General features: G+C 46.3%; 4 protein-coding genes across 5 annotated transcripts; 1 reads left to right on the top strand and 3 right to left on the bottom strand.

Annotated features, from left to right (window-relative positions):
* Nucleotides 1-455: 455 nt before the first annotated feature.
* Nucleotides 456-1,752, bottom strand: LOC100829962 (cytochrome c6, chloroplastic). The gene is made up of 5 exons (XM_024456684.1): nucleotides 1,504-1,752; nucleotides 1,302-1,387; nucleotides 1,163-1,194; nucleotides 1,003-1,066; nucleotides 456-926 (listed from the first exon to the last, which is right to left on the bottom strand). The coding sequence occupies exons 1-5, from the start codon at nucleotides 1,715-1,717 to the stop codon at nucleotides 786-788; spliced, it is 537 nt and encodes a 178-aa protein (XP_024312452.1). The 5' UTR covers nucleotides 1,718-1,752; the 3' UTR covers nucleotides 456-785.
* A 1,429-nt stretch (nucleotides 1,753-3,181) lies between these two features.
* On the bottom strand, nucleotides 3,182-4,828 carry LOC112269728. 2 transcript variants are annotated; one of them, XM_024456685.1, is made up of 2 exons: nucleotides 4,367-4,828; nucleotides 3,182-3,318 (listed from the first exon to the last, which is right to left on the bottom strand). In XM_024456685.1, the coding sequence occupies exon 1, from the start codon at nucleotides 4,698-4,700 to the stop codon at nucleotides 4,389-4,391; it is 312 nt and encodes a 103-aa protein (XP_024312453.1). In that variant the 5' UTR covers nucleotides 4,701-4,828; the 3' UTR covers nucleotides 3,182-3,318; nucleotides 4,367-4,388. The 2 variants fall into 2 exon arrangements, with proteins under 2 accessions (XP_024312453.1, XP_024312454.1); XM_024456686.1 differs by having other exon boundaries at nucleotides 3,186-3,318; nucleotides 4,375-4,828.
* Nucleotides 4,829-6,225: 1,397 nt separating this feature from the next.
* On the top strand, nucleotides 6,226-8,258 carry LOC100829345 (scarecrow-like protein 23). Its single transcript, XM_003560020.4, has one exon. It carries the CDS (start codon nucleotides 6,680-6,682, stop codon nucleotides 8,075-8,077), a length of 1,398 nt encoding a protein of 465 aa, XP_003560068.1. The 5' UTR covers nucleotides 6,226-6,679; the 3' UTR covers nucleotides 8,078-8,258.
* Nucleotides 8,259-10,047: 1,789 nt separating this feature from the next.
* On the bottom strand, nucleotides 10,048-15,304 carry LOC104584265 (exocyst complex component EXO84C). Its single transcript, XM_010238487.3, has 7 exons — nucleotides 14,932-15,304; nucleotides 14,304-14,398; nucleotides 12,429-13,467; nucleotides 11,303-11,821; nucleotides 10,709-10,897; nucleotides 10,503-10,639; nucleotides 10,048-10,405 (listed from the first exon to the last, which is right to left on the bottom strand). The coding sequence occupies exons 1-7, from the start codon at nucleotides 15,049-15,051 to the stop codon at nucleotides 10,168-10,170; spliced, it is 2,337 nt and encodes a 778-aa protein (XP_010236789.1). The 5' UTR covers nucleotides 15,052-15,304; the 3' UTR covers nucleotides 10,048-10,167.
* Nucleotides 15,305-18,634: the final 3,330 nt, after the last annotated feature.

Here is an 18,634-nt window from a genome sequence, read left to right as displayed (position 1 = left end):
CAACAGGGAGTCCACACGAAGGCCCATCAAGTATACACAGGTCGGGTCCCTTGAAGTGCGGCTCAAGCTAAGGAACGTAATCTTACCATAACAGAATGTACTGATCTGATTGTAACCTTCCCGATTATCACGCCCGAGACCTATCCGCCAGCATATAAAGCTAGAAGGGGGGATTGGGAAGGGCCATCCTCTACACACACGCCAGATCCCATCTGCGCACCATAGCTTCAAAACTTTCTTGTAACCTTGATCAATACAAAACATCAAAGCAGGACGTAGGGGTGTTACCTCCTTGAGGGCCCCGAACCTGGGTAATCCTTGTGTCCCCCTGTGTTCTTGTTAGTCGACGAGGTTGCTGATGCACCACGTGCTCACTCTCGAGTTTGGGTATTGTCGAAGTGAAACTTCATCAGTCTATATACTTCTAAAAGTAGTGGCGGCAACCAAAAAAATCAGTTATAATTCCTTATATTAAAAGTAGTGGGAGTAAATGTTTTGCTGGACCTGGTATTGCAAATAATGCAAAGATTAACATTATTTTAGTGCTAAATCCACACCATCTTTTAAATTAAAATGTCACAACCTGCAATTGCTAACAACAGTTAATTAATTAAAATAGGCAAAGTTCCTAAAAACAAAAAGGCAAACGTTGGTTAGAAAAGTTATCAATAATCCATCCAAATGGCAGATTCTGCCTCGGCTCTCTCAGCAGCCGAGGAAACGCACAGGTGATCGAGCTAGCAGGTAGCAGCGCCTTGTCTCCTCGTTTGTTTTTTTCAGTTGGATCACTCCATGTCGGCTTCGATCTTTGGCCACCCGTTCTCGGCTTGCGATTTGACGAACGCGGCTAGCATCTTGATGTCATCCTCGGGTAGCCGGGGCCCGAAGGTGCACTGCCCTCTCGAGGTGCATTTCTCTCCATAGCCCTGCACACGATGAAGCGCATCTATTACTGGTTCAGATAGAGAGCTGCCAAAGATTTTACTCCTTCCAACGACGTACCGGCATCCTCCCCTTCCCGTAATACGTGATGTTGTATATCTCTTCCTCCGTGGCAACTCCATTCCTGAACCAAATTTTGAATTTGCTTCACTTTCCTGAAGTCTAATATCATGACCAAATTTATTTAGAAGGTGCGCAAATGGCCCCCGACTGGGCGTACCTCTCGAGATCCTTCATGAAGAGGGTGGCTCCCTGGACAAGATCAACCAAGCAGCAAGCTAAGAACAAACGATGATCTAGCTGAGCCTGTACGTACATAATCTACAGTCGTTTCGACAAGGGATTTCAGCAAAACTCACTGGCTGCAGGATGTTCCCTCCCGTGTCGTGGCAGCCGATGCACGCCTTCCGGAACAGCGCCGCGCCTCCTCCGGGTTGGGCAATCGCTGTGCAAACAATCAGAAGAAGCCACATGAAGGCTGTGTGGATCTAGTGATCTTGCTTAATTACGCTGCACAAATAAATTGCGCTCTACTTTCTGACAAGGGGTGGGTGGGGAAACCTGGTGGAGTAGCGGCGGGGATGCCAGGAGAGGCGGCGGCGGCGCCGAGGAGGAGCGACGCGGCCAAGAGCGGCGCGGCCGCGCACCGTCTCGCGGCATCGGCGAGAGAGTTGAGGCTGCAGCAGCACACTAACCTCCTCCTTTGAGGAACGGAGAGAAGGGACGAGGTGCGGTGCGCCGGCGGCGGCCGTGTGGCCAGAGGAAGCCGGTGCATCGCGGCGACGAGACGAGGCTTCCGCCGGTTGCCGCTGGAGGTAGATTTACCAGGGAGTACAAGGAGACGCCACGAAGGCAGAGATGAGATTGGGTTGGCCACTTGGCCCACGAAAATGCAAACGAGCTCTTTGTCCTATCAAAATGCAATCCTCCGCAGCAACTTTGTACTGGCGTCAGCACAAGCAGCATTTCTACTGACGGGTGAAAAAAATTCAACACAAATATTTGTCATAATCGAAGTTCTGTAAACATGATGAGTCAGTTTTTCTCGAGCAAAATAGCTCACGGGACGAAAGGACAGCACGGGAAGAAACAACTAGACAGAGGCAACAGAAATGGAACTTTGCTTAAATCCAGGGGCAGAGCTAGGGGATTTTTTTTTCCCAGATGCACATTTACACGAAAGTGTATGCAATTTCAACAAAAAAATGTGCACTGCTGCTGCTAATCCCTGGTGCATCATCAAAAACTAAGTATAATTAGCACTAAATTTTTCTTTTGACCCTGGTGCATGTGCACCAAACACCCTACACGTAGCTCCGCCCCTGCTTAAATCAATATACATCAATGCACATGAACAACATCCAAACTTTACAACATAATGTTTTTTTACAAAGTTGGTTCAAATGCAAGGGAAAATTCCGCTTTACTGCCTCCCCCCCTCCCAGGTCACCGTGTATACATCAAACTCTCAAATACTCTTACGACATTTTTTTTGCTTTGCGCATTTTGATTTTTCGGGTTCAAAAATTGAGGAAAATACTAAGTAAGTTGTTTGTTCATAAACTTTCTGTCAAAATGATCTAAAACTTTCCCAGAATTCTCCATGACCTGTTTATGACTTGGTGGAATTTTTTCAACTTTTAATGGGCACTTTGAACTATGGTGTCAAGTGGGATCCCACCAACATCCCACTTCTAGTTCAAATTTTCAATTTTAGTACAAGTTTTGAGCCAAAATTATGAACTAACAAATCCCTAATGAACTAAAAGTGGGACTTAAGTGGGATCCCACTTACATCCCTACTTTGAACTTTGAGTGAAAAATTTGAGTGAAAAATGAAATAAGCTGTTAATTCATAAACTATCCATCCAAATAAGCCGAAAAACTTTCTCGGATTACTCAATAATATATTTGGGATTTACTGGAATTGCTTGATTTTTTTCTGGTACTTTAAAGTGAAAGAGTTTGAACTGGACATGATGACATGGCGCCACATTAGCCAAATAGTGGGGGTATAAGTTCAGGCTTTGGGGGGGGGGGGGGGGGGTGCTTCTCTCAATCAAGATGCGTCCAAGACATCAAAGCAAAGAAATATAGCAGAAGGCAAAAATGCCTTTTAACACGGAATAAAATGTGTACAAGTCCTCTTTTTAAAAAAGTACTAGGAGTACAAGTCTTCATATTGGAATTACCTTGTAACCTTCTGCGGAAGCAAGAGAGTCTTGCTCATCATTTCAGTGAGCTTGTTGCTTCTATTTGCTCGGGATGCTTGCTTCTGACTTCTTCACTGGATACTCAATGTTCACAATGATATTAAGACAATGATGCGCCAGCCTGCTCCCACGTATACAAACTCAGACCATTCAGGTGGAGACACTGGCACGGTAAATAGTTACAAGGAATCATCAATAAAATCAGATTTGTGCATGACCAGACAGTAATAGCAAACCTATTGTTCTTCCAGTTGTTGTCTCAGGATAGTAAATGCAACACCCCCATTTTGCTGTCTTATGGTCTCAATTGCTGCCTAACAGTCTAGCTTCTGCTACATTAGGAGCAAACTTTTAGGTAACTGCAATATCACTACCCTCATATGAAACCCCAAACAATCTCAGGTGCAAGTACCTAGCACCTGCCAGACTGATAGAACTTGGTTGTAATTGATCTACACTGCCGAATAAAATACAGAATTCAATTACACAAAATGTCAAAAGAAGCCACTGAAATGAAAAATATTGCTTTGACCTGACATCCTGAAATTGGTAAAAAAATGTACATAAGAAATTAGTCTCCCTAGTCCAAAAACGATTAGTTAGCCAGCTTTCACCGGTACAAGCTGGAGATACCAGAGTAAACTTAAGACCCCAAGTGCACCCTTTTCACTGTTAAACTCGTCATAAATACCTATGTAGGTTCTCCTTTCAGAAGTCAGTTGACAATTGATAGCTTTAGTTTCAAAACATACATCTGATCAGAGCACATCTTACAATTAGACAAAACTGTAAAATATTTTAATTAACAAAACATCACAATGTTAACTTCCATAGTTACATCAGGTAGCCAAGTATGAATATGGAGGCTTTCAGTGTACAAGTTGTCGTAGCAACACAGTTAGGTAGAGGGATAACAATCCATGTAAGACTACAGAGTGCTTACAACAAATCTTACTTCAAACTTTATATCTTCGCAGTGCACTTATTTCTATTGTAGATATTAGTATATTTGTCTACAACCTTGGTCAAATTTAAAAAAGTTTGACTTAGAAAAAAGATCTTATAATTTGAAACTAAGGAGTAGCAAAAGAGTGTATTATCCACTCTAATCGAGTAGCAGTTCATGATGATAGACATGCATTGGCATTAAAGCTATCCAGAAACTAAATACACTCTATGCATTTATTATACAGAAAGGGGTGTTCCAGAACCAGATCACATTGGTTATGCAGGTCATGTCTCCTGATGGGCCTCGAGGCAGAGGGAGAGGTCGATGCGCGCGCGCTGGCACTGGGATCGTTTGAGCGCGGTGCCGAAGCTGCCGCAGAGGGTGCGCACGGCCTCGGTCTCGCCGGGGCAGCACATGGTCACCAGGCACTCGGCCAGGGCCCGGTTTAGGTGCCGGCACAGCACCTCCGGCTGCAGTGGGCCGCGGGCGGCCCGGCGGTGGCACTCGGCGAGAGCCTGGTGGGTCGAGGCGCAGGGCCCCGGGACGGGCAAGCCCTCAGGTCCTTGCCTTCCGCGGCCGCCGCTGCTCCCGCTCATGGAAATCGGTGAGAGATCGGCGATTCCGTCCCACCGTGATGTCCTTTCCTCCCGAGGCTGACCCTGTTCCAGCAGCGTTCTTGCAATTGGATCTCGGAAAAAAAAAAGGATTCTTACAATTGGGGATGAGCAAATGTGATGGGTCGGCCCACGAGCTCTTCCGCAAAGCTTATTTTGGGCTGAGCCAACGGACTTGCGATTTGGAATAGGCACGAGTTTTTGTTTTAGTTGAAAAAACCACCACATTAGGCATAGTGCCTCTAATGCGGCGGTTTTTTTTAATTTACTCTAATTCATACTTCCTCCGTCCGCAAAAGAGAGTATTCTTCCGTCCAACAAAATGTGTCAATTTTGACTAAATTTGAATGTATCTATACATTAAGTCATGTTTAAATACATTCAAATTTTGACAAACTTGAGACATTTTTTGTTGGATGGAGGGAGTATGTTGTTTGAAGTTTTTCAAGGAAATTAAGCATTGAGATAGAAAATGTATTAGAAAGATGTCAACCACTATCTTTTTTCTTTAATTCTTCCACTTCTAATGAGTTAAGTGCATGAAAAAATATTATTGGGTTTGATTTCTGTGTAATGAGAGAGAGGCAATTTTTTTAGTCTAACAGCCCATCTGGCAACCATGTTTTACCGAATGAAATGAAATCTAGTTTTTGATAGGATTTCATTGGGTTGAAATTGAATTTTTTTTGTTAAAAAATCATGTTTGTGTACCACATGAATTTGTAGAGTGAGAGACAATTTCAGATAAATGATGGTTTTTGGAAGAATTGGGGTTAGTTATAGTACAATTTCATGAAATTTGAGATTGAACTCCTGTGACCAATTCCGTGCAAACCAAACAAATTCGTTTCTGAATTTCAAAATGAATTTCAGAATTCTGACCCAAATGATGGGTGAGAAACGAGCTGTAAAGTGTTTTGGAAAGGGAAAGATACACTCTTTTATGGACACAAATTAAATCTAACCGTACACTTATTTGTGGACGGAGCGAGTAGTCATATCTTAACAGTTTCCGCGCTCGTGTCTTGTTGTCAAAAGTAAACACAAAAGATGTCTCAATTTTGACTAAATTTAAATGTATCTATACAATAAGTCATATCTAAATACATCTAAATTTTGACTGACCTGACCGGAATACATGCTCGTCTCTTTGCCCCGCCTCGGCTCCCGGGATCGACCGTAGTGGGCTAGCCTGATCACCCGCCGGCCGTGTCGGAGGCTGGCATGCAGCCGCATGACACGGAGATTACTGTGGCGTGGAGCAGCGCATGGCCGCACCCCACGCCGTCGCGTCCATGAGCAGTCGTGCCTAACCGGAAACGTCCCTGCACCATCTTGTTTCAAAAAAAAAAGAGGAAACGTCCCACCGAGTCACTGGTATCCGAGGGGAGGTTTGTGATCTGTCAAGCCTCCCGCCCTGTCCGCCGTCTCTTCGATTCTCCCATGAAATGATCACACACATGCTGACACCGGCCCAATCGCTCAATCAGTCAGTCTACCCATCCCCCTTGCCGTGCCCTCTCTCCCGCCGCCCGTGCCCTGCCGGTCTCGGCCCACCGTCTCACGCTCGCCACCGTGCGTGCTGAAAAAAAGAAGAGCGATTTTCTTTCCTCGCCCCGGAATGGAGACAACCGGTCGCCCTGGCGCGGCCCCGCCCTTTGATTCCCTCTGCCTGGGCGCCGCCCGCTACGGGACGCCAGCAACTACCAGCGTCCCGACAAAGGCCGCCCCGCCTAATCAGCCTCACTCGCACGAGCGCGCGCGCGTGAGCCAGCATCCAACGCTAACGGCGGGCGATCCCTCTCATCTCTGCCGGTTTCCCGACCCGAGTCATCATCCTCTTACGACTTGGCCTCGGGAGAGTTATCCCCTCGCCACGCCACTGAGCGCAAACTCTGCCCGCTCGCTGAGCTAGCTCGGCTTCGCCTGAAATTGTTGGGCTATTGGCCTCGGGCGCCGTGATGATCCAGGGCGTCCTGTCGCGCGCGTCCGCCGCCGACGCCGCGGCGATGAAGGCCAAGCGGGTGGCGCCGATCCCGGAGGACGAGGAGGCCGCCATGGTCGGCGCGCGGGGGAAGCGGCTGCAGCTGCACAGCTCTGGCGTGCAGCAGCAGCAAGAGGCGCCGGCGGAGGAAGGGAAAGTGGTGGTGGTGGAAGCGGCGGCGGAGACGCGGGGGCTGCGGCTGCTGAGCCTGCTGCTGCGTTGCGCGGAGGCCGTGGCCATGGACAGCCTCCCGGAGGCGCGCGACCTCCTGCACGAGATCGCGGAGCTCGCCTCCCCCTTCGGCACCTCCCCGGAGCGCGTCGCGGCATACTTCGGGGACGCGCTGTGCGCGCGCGTGCTCAGCTCCTACCTGGGCGCCTACTCCCCGCTCGCCCTCGCCTCCGCCCAGCAGAGCCGCCGCGTGGCCTCGGCGTTCCAGGCCTACAACGCGCTCTCCCCGCTCGTCAAGTTCTCCCACTTCACCGCCAACAAGGCCATCCTGCAGGCGCTCGACGGCGAGGACCGCGTCCACGTCGTCGACCTCGACATCATGCAGGGCCTCCAGTGGCCGGGCCTCTTCCACATGCTCGCCTCCTCCCGGCCCAGCAAGCCGCTGCTCTCGCTCCGGATCACCGGGCTCGGCGCGTCCCTCGAAGTCCTCGAGGCCACGGGCCGGCGGCTCGCCGACTTCGCGGGCTCGCTCGGCCTGCCCTTCGAGTTCCGGCCCATCGAGGGGAAGATCGGCCACGTGGCGGACACCGACGTGCTCCTCCTCGGCCGGGACGAGGGGGAAGCCACCGTGGTGCACTGGATGCACCACTGCCTCTACGACGTGACGGGATCCGACGCCGGGACGGTGCGCGTGCTCCGGAGCCTGCGCCCGAAGCTGGTCACCATCGTGGAGCAGGACCTGGGCCACGGCGGCGACTTCCTGGGCCGGTTCGTGGAGGCCCTGCACTACTACTCGGCCCTGTTCGACGCGCTGGGCGACGGCGCCGGGCCCGAGGAAGAGGAGGCCCAGCAGCGGCACGCGGTGGAGCGGCAGCTCCTGGGCGCGGAGATCCGGAACATCGTGGCCGTCGGCGGGCCGAAGCGGACGGGCGAGGTGAGGGTGGAGCGGTGGGGCGACGAGCTGCGGCGCGCCGGGTTCCGGCCCGTGTCCCTGTCCGGTGGCCCCGCCGCGCAGGCCAGGCTGCTGCTCGGCATGTGCCCGTGGAAAGGATACACGCTGGTGGAGGAGGACGGGTGCCTCAAGCTTGGATGGAAGGACCTCTCGCTGCTCACCGCATCGTCCTGGGAGCCGACGACAACGGACGGCGACGAAGAAGACGACCTCGGCGCCGCTGCCCGGCAAGAAGAATGCCACGGTTCTTGATTATTGGGAGTTCACTTGCTGCGTGTGCTAATCTTTGCAGCTTCTCCTGCTCCTCCACCCTTTAATTTGTTCTTCCAATTCTGGCCCATAATTAAGTTTGTGATATAATCGTATAGGCTTAACCGATAATTCGTTCTTCACCAAGGTCCAGACTATCATTCGTTGTTGGCACGCTTCAGTTCATCATCTCTTCATTTCAGACGTCGCCGTGCATCGGTCTAACTTGGAGTACTACTAATTAACCGGAGTCTAATCGGGTCTTGGAGGAGGCAGTGATGGGGTTTCGGATAGGGAGGCGAGGTGATAGAGAACGGCTGATTTGGCACGGCTCGGTTCGGTTTAAGTTAATCGAAGTTAGAGTAAACATGGGACAGCGACAGCTTGACCGGCGAGGACAACAGAGACAGCTTACCTGACAGCTTATCTCTCCCCTTCTGCGAGAACGTGAAACTCTCACGCTGTGCAGGTGTGCAGCAGTGCAGATTTACGTGTCAGTTGTCTCGTTGTGTAACGAATTTGAGAAGCTGCCGATTCGAGAGCCGAGAGCGACTGGCTGCAACACGGTGTGTTTCTTCCCTCCATGGCGATGGTTTGGCATGTAGGCCGACGCGTACGACAAGGGCGGATTCCCTCCGGACACACTGAGAAAAGGAAAAATCCTGCGGGTCTACAGGTACTTCCTGTCAGATTTTGACGTATTGTAGTCTGTGTAGAGATCACGAGCGAGCAGGAATCCGAGGATAGAAATGGCAAGGAATGAGTCGGCAGGCTACCGTACGAGAGTCCAGAGGCCCTTGCCAAAAAAAAAAGACTGGATCGGCCCGTTCGTGCAGATAGGATCTGGGCCGTCCCAATCCATCTCTGCAAATTAAATTCAAGTGCCGGCCGATATCGCTAAGCCCGCGTCTGATCATTTCTCCGCGCTAGCTGCATGTGGCACTCCGCCAGATTTTGGTCATAACCCAGAAGTCCGGCCGTCCCTCCCTCCTAGTCCTAGCTTGCGCGTGCAACCTCGAACTTGCCCAAACGTACGCTGTCTGCTTCGATCGCTCTTGCTCCTACATAAACCCTGCACACGCAGGAGAGCTAGCTACTAGCTAGCATTGCCGAGCACACGCACACTCGCGGATCCTTCCGATTCCAAGCTTTTTTGCCTTTTGCTGCGCGCCTCCGAACATGAGCTACTTCAACCAGCAGCAGGCTCCCGTCACCGGTAACTCCAACGCTTCTTGCGCGTGTTTCTTTCTCCCCTTGACCTTTTGCGTGAACTGATCGCTTGTTTGATGTGTCTTTTCTCCTTTTTCGCCGGCATGGCGAGCAGCGTACCCGCCGCCGCCGCAGGCCAACTACGTGGTGGCCGCGCCACCGGCGGGGCAGGCGGCGTACGTGCCAACGGCACCGCCGCCGCCGCCGGGTTACCCGACCAGCTACAACGTGGCCATGGGTGCTCCGCCGCAGCCCGCGCAGACACAGAGCCGCGGGGACAAGGCCTTCTTGGAAGGATGGTAAGCTTGACGCCTCACCTGTGCAGTGCTGTGCAACTGGGCAGTGGCTTGGGATGCAACCAGATGTTGATCTGAGTATCTGACCATGGGCTGCCGCTCGGCTTTTGCTAGAAACCCTCTTTTTTACACTGAAACATTAGGGATGTATGTAATGTCCACTGAGATAATCATCGTCTGTGTTGTTTTGCAGCTGTGCTGCCATCTGCTGCTGCTGCCTCCTCGACATGTGCTTCTAAGGATGCAGGGAGCACAAGCATACGAAACCGTTTGTTGCAGTTCATTCTAGTGCTTACTATACATACGTATATCCATATCCATATTCTTCTAAGGGGGGAGTCCTTTTGTATTATTCTGTTATGTTGGTATGAGGTCTATTTCTGCACCTTTTATCTGCCTAATAAAGATGTATCATGCTCGCCTTCGAGTTGTTAGTTGTTCAAGAAAAAACAACAATTTCAGGAAAAATAAGTAAGCTTGATAACTACTCCATATAATAATTATTAATGATGATATCTCCAACAAGTATATAGGATAATGGAACTTCAGATTTATACTCAATCTACAAAGACCGGGGCAAATCTTTGACTAAGGTTCAGGATCGGTGAAGTAAACAGGGCTTTCTAGGTCATCGTTGTTTGCAGAAGCAAATGAATCTTCAGAGCCCATAGTCGACAGAGTTGAAGTGCTCTCCTCCGTATCCGATATTTCATCATGTGGAACGATTGGTTCTTCGAGGTCGGACTCGGATCCAGAGTTCCCTAGCATTAGTTTGTGGATTGCAGCCTTGGCAGTCTCATGAAACCATTCATCTTCCGGAAGCGCGCTGAAATAGTTTTAGTGCAGGGAACAAGATGATGTTCAGCAATAGAAGAACAGACAACCAACAGACTGCAGCAGAGAAAACGGTTGTGATTACAGACCTTTGTGGGTCAACCTCCCTTGCTGAGAAAGCTGTGATTGCTCGAGTTACGATCACTGAAACAAGCTGCTGAACAGGTCTGTGTGGGTACCGTCCACATACAGCAATCTCGACCACAAAGTGCATATCGAGAATAAGCTGAAAGAAGCAACATAATTATACTTTTATTATTTGCACAGAAGTAACATCAAATTTAATATGGGTTACCTGCTGAAGTCCCGAAGGCTGGAGTTGGGTGGACCCGTCCTCAAAGACATCCCAGAATTCTTGTTCATTGGAGAGCCACATGAGGACAGTTTCAGTTAGCCTTGATAGCAAGACCTTCTGTATCTTCTCTTTGCCCATTAGAACATCACCTGCAACACTAGCTAGCTGCTGCAATCTTCCAAACAGTGCCTGAAAGAATATACTTAGGTGAGCCAGATATGTTTTGTGCAAGGCCTGACTAGAATGACATACTCCCTCCGATCCATAATAAGTGTCAGGGATTTAGTACAAAATTGAAGTGTCGGGGATTTAGTACAAAATTGTACTAACTTTGTACTAAATCTCCGACACTTATTATGGGTTGGAGGGAGTAACATTTATGCACACATTGCTTTACCATCTAAAATTATGTCCCTTGGACTATGAAAAATTTACTGAATAAAGATGACTATGGAAAGAAAGGTCACTGGTCGCCCACTAGTCCAGTGCATAAGTCTCAACATGCCCATATACAAAGGTAAAATAAACAGAAAATATGGAACTTCAATGCAGCTAAGATTATGCAAACATTCACATTCTTCAAAATAAAATCACCTGGAAAGGTAGTGAAGGCAAGGGATCAGAACCCCAAAAGAGATCATCCCTGTTCCCATCCATGTACATTCTAGCATCCAATCGTGATTTCCCTTCCAAATAAATAAATGACAAGACATACTGTCGGCAGAAGTGATCCCTCAGCTTGTCCATCGAATGTTGCAGATGGCGTTTCCACTCTTTATATTCTACGGAGCATACGGAACCAGGACCAAGGCCTTCACTTGACCCGCTAGTTCCTTTCTTCTCTGTTTGCATATCAAAAAACTTGGATACAGCTGCTGGCAATAATTCATCTGCTATCGTATATGCTGTTCCAATTAGCGCAATCTGCTGCGCATCACTTTCAGCTTTAAATTCTACAGGCTCTTTTGAATCCACTACATTATCATCTTCAGAAGGTCCTGGCAAGACTTTGATAAGTGTTTCCACATATCTATCAAATAGCTGAAGAAGTTTGTTCAAAATTGTTCCACCAAAGTGAACTATGGTCATTGGGGTAACATGATGCAAAACATCCTGTAAAAAGCATGCAGATGTCAGCTGCTTCAAATCATAAGATATCAATACTGGAATTGTGGGAAAAGTAAATGAGTCCACAATATTGCACTTTAACTTTGTTCTAGCAGAAGACCGTTCAATCCAAAAGTTTGGTGGCTACACAAAGTTATCCATATACTAAGTCTAAGTCATGCAAGTACATCATGCGCCTAAAAATTCTATATGGTACAGTTAGATGGTTATAACAGTTGTGATTGGTTGCTTATGTCAATCAACTAGCAACTGCTGAGAATGTGCTGACTACTAGCATGAAATAGGTAGTCACCAGTGTGATCAGCTGCATCGAGCAAGGTTAAACGAGGGTTTAAAGGGATGTTAGAAACTTAGCGACCTACAATAATGCCTTGGTGTTCATTGAGCTGCAAGTTGTTCACCAAATAGAATTCATCGCATGGAATACACTTAAAAAATTACAGATAGGTATACGGCTAGTCAAATTCTCAAAATAAAATTGTGCGATCCAACATGACATGGAACTGAATCATAGTACATAGTAAAACATACAGTAGGAAAGGGGAAAATCCAGCATAAAATATATAAAAATAATAATAAAAGGAGAGCTCACATTGACAATGCACAGAAAATTCTTTCCACTGCTTGTAAGCATCATGTTGGGTGCAACTGAACCAGAAGGCGGTGATCCTTCTTGAGAAGTGAGAAGCAGAATATCATCATTCCTTGCTGAATCGATAATATTTCTTCTCACCCTTCTAAAATTCAGATCAAGCACTTCTTCGATATAAGGGCGCAATAGTACCATCAGCAACTTTGAGAATTTGAGCCCATGTGATTCTAGGCAAGAGCAGTGAGTGAGGCTGGCTTGTATGCACATGCAGGCAGAACGAAGAGCAGAAGCACTCTCAGGCAAAGGAGAATTTTCTTTAACCAAACGCGCAAAAGTTTCTATTTCATATTCCGCCCATTGGATAATCCGATTCATATTTGTGGGGCTATCTCCAAATAATGTACTAGATTCTTTTAACACCTTTGCGATAGCTGAAAAAACAAGCTGTGACAAAGTTGCAGAGTAAGTTTCTTTGTAGATTGAACAGGTGGGAAGAAATGCCTCAATGCTTTTCTGAAGGCGTGAACCAAACGTTTTTAGAAGTACTTGATGGGGTAGAGAACCTTTGCCTATCTTAGCTAAACCAGACAAAGATTTTCTTAGTTCAGTAACAGATAAACATGGTTGTTCTGAATACCTAACAAGCTGATTCTCAAGAATTGATTTCCTTTTCAACAGTGCTGTCTTAAAAGCAGATATCTCTGCATCTGTTTCTTTCCCTGAATTATCTGCAACCATATATTTCTTCTCTTCAGATTCTAGGGCAAGCACCGCATCCTCCATTCTGTGCTCTGCGAGCAAAATGTCTAATTTATCCAGAAAAACAGCTTTGGGGTCTTGGGTAGTAACAGACAGTATTTCATTAAGTTCGGTTTGAAAATCCTTTTCCCCCATATGTTCTTCCATGCTATCTTTTAGCCAAATTTCAAGTTCACGACAGGCACCACTCATCAGATCTTGCACAAGCATCCCCTGGGCAGACACATGCTTCTGTAGCTCAATTAACTCTTGTTCTGCCTCAACAACCTCCTCGGATATCCTGCGTAAAAAAACGAAAAGGGATAAAAATATTGTTTGGCAATACATGCAAGTGTGCAGAATAGAAACATAAGACACTATACTTTATACCCGGTAGCAAAATTTAAGGCGCCTACACATCCAAAGGTTTAAGTTTAGCCCATATAACTCAATTTTTGTTAGTGTAATTGTTTGTCAAACTTAAGTTACTTAAATCTTGGGATGTGTGTGTACCTTACATACTGCAACGGAAGGAGTAAGAACATTTGTACTGATTCAACGAAGTGGAAATCATGCATCAGGCAGAGTATCAGTGCACTAGAAAAATGTTTGACTTTAAGTTTCAGCTAATGAAAAATAACACAAACTTAGGATACACACTTTTCAAGGAAAATGCCATACAGTTAAGTTGCTTCAAGTTAGAAAACATTAAACAAAACGTTGCACTGGGAAGAAAGTATATCATTTTTGTGCATTCTCCGTGGCTGTCCTTTAAAAAAACAGTGAAGTCAGTGTAACAGCACGCACGCCAATAGATGTCTAATTCTAAGCAAAGCAGGTTTTCTTAACGGCTATGTATGACACCAGTGGAAAATGCATAACAACCACCTGTAAGATTTTGATCTTTTGGCACACACCATAGTAACCTACGGGTTTCTATGATGACAATTGACAGAAAAAAACCTTTATTGCAAGCTTAATTTAGACAGATGCCACTAAATCACCAGGAGCCAATGTCAAACAAGATAAAAGTCAGAATAAAAGAGATTATAAACAAGAAGATAAAGTGCATCATTCATAGTCACAGACATAATATTCCCAGAATTTTCAGAATGGAAGGAGTCAATCATTAATTACCTGAGGAAGGCATGATACTTTGACTGCATGTTGCCGGACAGGTTTTCGATAGCATCCTTCAATTCCAGTAGCTCGGAGCAAATTTTCCTGATACCCTGTTAAACACAATAGACATTATCATTCAGTACCATCACCACACTAATGAGATGGTTCCAGCAACCACCGGAGTCCCCACCGGCCTCAACAGACAAAGATGCAGAGCAGATCAACGCTCTCATTTAATTCCATAGCAATGAGGTCGAGCTAGCTTAGGTTGTACTTCTAATTGTGCTGCAATAAGGTCCAGTTAGGACAGATTGTGCTACAGAACAGCTCGTATTAAAGAATCAAGACTCGCAGATCAGATTTTACTAAAGGGCTCGGTATCTAAATGCAGCGTATTTTCATCTTCTGTAAGCGATGGCACCTTGCAAAGCCTTCTCTAGATCCAAAATTACAATCTAACTTAAAGCACAAACAGGCTAGACCAGAGACAGCAGCAGCAGAAGCGAGAATTTTGCCAACAAAATAAAAATCCCAGTAATACGTGGATCGAATGCAGGGGAGGAGGAAGCCCCGCAACAGGGGGAAGAAATCTAAAAAGGAAAAGACAGCGGTTTGAGGGGGGATAGGAGAAGGAGACCAGCACCTTCTCGGTCTGGGACTGGTAGGCGGCGCGGATGGAGGACTGCGGGGTGATCCACTCGTGGCCCGGGAAGTCGTCCTCCAGCTCCTCCTCGCTGCTGCTCTCCATCGCCGGCTTCCCCATAATCTTCCCGAACCTCTTCGGCGCCCTCTCAAAAGCTTCGCCGGGCTGCGGGCGTGCGGTGAGGTAGCGACTGGGCAGGGCAGGAGGGGTGGTGGCGTCACGGAGTGGAGTAATGCAGTGTGGACTGGAGTGCCGTTACAGGGGCAGTCGCCAGTCAGTCACCCACCGGCAGCGACCGGAGGGCTACCGTGCGCGTCTAGGGGAGCTCCGCTTTTCGGCTGCGCATTTTACGCTGAATAGGTGGGAAAAGGAGGACCTTGGGCTGAGCCTGAAACACGATTTGAGCACGGTTTTGGGCTCTGCTCCTACCAAAATTTGGCAAAACATGGTTGAATGAGGTCTGAAAAGGGGATTTTAATCTGTGACAGAGGCAAGAGCGATCAATTACGACCTCTGCGGTAGTTGTTTCCTACGCGTTGAAGCGACTTCACGTAATTTACTTCTCTGTTTATTCAGTTGTTTGTTTTTTCTCCTCCCGGGGCCACAGCTTTCATCGCCGGAATCGGTGACTCTGATATATCGAAGAAAACTAAAAAAAATTTCCTATAAATAAATGACACAAATAGGATAGTTATAGTTTTTCCTAAAAAGTCTAGTCGTCAGATGTGAAGGGGTTTTGAGCCGATTGCAAATTTGAACCATAAGAATTCAATTTTCAACCACTTTCAATCTGATTGGGTTCAAGTTCTGACAACAACTTGCATAATATAAGAGGATCTCCAATGGGATTCATCAAATTTTACCCTCAAATGTTATCTTTTTGTCCGTTTGGGGGGCGGGGGGGCTAGTGGACATGTGTCCACCCTCATCACCCAACAACATCTCATTATCATTTCTCCTCTCCTTTTCAGTTACTCCCCATCTCTTCTTGTGGAACCGGGGCGGACAAAAAGAGGAAACCGGACAATGTCCGGACACCCCAAATCTCTCCCAATTTTGGGTCCAATTTGGTGGAGCTAGCTGGACAAAGAGTACAAAATATCCATATCCCCCAAAGGGCCATTTAGGATAGCTTTGGGGATGTGATTGGAGATGCTCTAAACTTTCAACCCCATAAGTTTGCAAGTTGATCTAATAACAACTTGCACGCTCGAAGCTTTGAACCATGTAGATCTAAGCTTTGAACCACATAAATCTACAGATTCTAACAACAAATTGCATAATCTAAGCTTCGAACACATAGATCTAAGCCTTGAACCCCATAAATCTACAAATTCTAAACGACAACTTGCAGAATCTAAGCATTGAACCCAAAGTTCTAAGCTTTGAACCAAAAAAAATACCAACTTCCAACGTATACACCACTACTTTTCCCCAAACAATTTTTTTCATCAAATTCAAGATCCAGCTTGTGAAATCACTTTCCAACCCTCTATAACATCAACTTGCTAATCAAAAAGAAAAAAACTTAAGCAAAATCTAGATCTATGCCTACCTTCTTGGATGTGTTGGTGGCCAGAACAGCGGTACGGAAGGCAACCTGATGATGGAGAAGATAGGAGCAAGGGGGGCAACTATGGTGTGCTGCACTTGTGGTGTCTGTGATGCTAGAGTGTGTGTGTGAGTTCGAGGAGGAAGACGCCATGAACAAACTGATGCTCCTTGCATGGAAGGAGAAAAGATAGCATTTATGAGTGGGATAGTGGACTCACAGTAGAAACGGATGGGTAAACGTGTCTCTTGTTGCTAGTCTCATGAACCACGTGTACGATCAACCGTTTTCATTAAAATAGTATAAAGTTTGGCGTTATTAATGCCTCGGCCGAAAGATCACGGTGAAATAGTTGTCATACAATTTGTTACTGTTTTTCATGTGACAAAGATTTCTCATGGTGAATACTGTAAAAGGCGATTCTACTATTGCAAAAAAAGGTGAAAAATGCTCAAAACTTTTTGCTAACTTTGCCTTCCAGATGGGGCACAACACCGGGCGCATGTTGTGGCGTGTGAAAATTTGTGGTGCCCTTGCAATGAAAATTGAAAATGGTTTCGAGTTATTTTATAAAACACATTTCGTTGTTTCTTTGTCTATCGTCCAAATACTCCTAATTTTGCAAACTTTGGTTTTTGTGCCGGTGACAATTTGTGTATCTTCATTTAGGGTTCTAGACCAAATGTTTGTTACTTTCATTGATTTGTCAAGTTCTACATATTTTTTGGCTTGAAAATTGGGCAAATGACACCTGATATAGGTCTTATCTATTGGGGAACTCAAGCATGCTAAGAAAATGTCAGTGCTAGAACATTTGCTCCGATATATCGGAACACGAAGGAATCATATCTTTAAAACTTGAATTACGCACAAGATTGAGATATTGCAAACAAAAGTGTGACAAACAATGTCTTATCAGAGAACATCACCTATATATGCTTGGCTAGTTAGCCGAACATTGAATATCCATTCTTTTCTTTTTTTTCAAAACGGCCGAATTCCCATTCATGTTTGTATTAATCAGTTGACTATTTCCTTTTAACCACCTATTTATGGTAGAGGTCATCTACCATCAACACAACTGAAGTTGAGGGTGGATTGCAGCGGTCAAGAAGAACAGGATTGCACGGTGAGAATACTATGCGTGTCGATCGAGCTTGTCGACGACGACATCAAACGCCGGTGGCGGCGTATTAGGCAACAATTGGGTCAAATTGGTCGCTGTTGATCCTTTCTAAAACAGAAGTTGCATTGGTTGCTAGTGAGCATCGAGCAATGAGTGTGGGTTAACTCAATACATGAGGAAGTGCGTTTTACTCACGTCAGCGGGGCTTGACCATGTTGCTCATGCCTCACTGGAATCACTATAATATTTACGATATTTGCTAACCATACGAAAGAACAAGATGAATGCATTTCCTTCGAAGAAACTACAAAGCCATTTATTTAGATTACACAATGGAGCATCATATGAAATTTTAAATGAAATTTTTACTGATGGTAACTCATGTCTTTTACATTTCCTTGTTCGTGAGTCCATAACATAATTCCCTCTTTTGTTTTCCTCCTGTTTCGTCACAGATTAAATTAATATACTGTTTTCTTGAGACGGTGCACTATTGTCTTCCAAGGTTTTATTAATCTCTAATTTATAGTTCATCTATCATGCCTTTGCGTAGTGTTCAGTTTCCAGCTGGGCTTGGGGAGCTATAGCTCAAAGCTTAAACATCCAGATTCTAGAAATAAGACAAGAATATCCATAACTGTGACCATGGTCAATCGTACGAACTTGGTTAATTCAAGCCCCAAATGAGCGTACCTACATTTGTATCCAAACTCTTTACTCCGTACTCAAGAAAAAATGAAATTGGACTCCAACTTGATCTCTGGCTTGACTATGCACATGTTGCTCTCCAACGTTCCAGCCAGAGCCTACACTTTGGTGCTACCCGTATAGAGACAACAGGGAGCCTTTGGGAGGTAGTATGCATACGCAACCCGGCACTTGCTGTATAATTTTGTTGAGCATCCAAGACCCAATTAAACATTACAATCATATGGTTAAACAGTGCCATCAGCGCGAAATTAAAGAAATCATCCTGCTGTTTCTTCCTCCGCTCCTCCTCCCTCCCGTGAATCAAAGGGGGGTAT

This window comes from Brachypodium distachyon, chromosome 1 (genome assembly GCF_000005505.3).
Source record: "Brachypodium distachyon strain Bd21 chromosome 1, Brachypodium_distachyon_v3.0, whole genome shotgun sequence".
Lineage (NCBI taxonomy): Eukaryota > Viridiplantae > Streptophyta > Magnoliopsida > Poales > Poaceae > Brachypodium > Brachypodium distachyon.
This window is presented reverse-complemented; position numbering and strand designations above follow the sequence as displayed.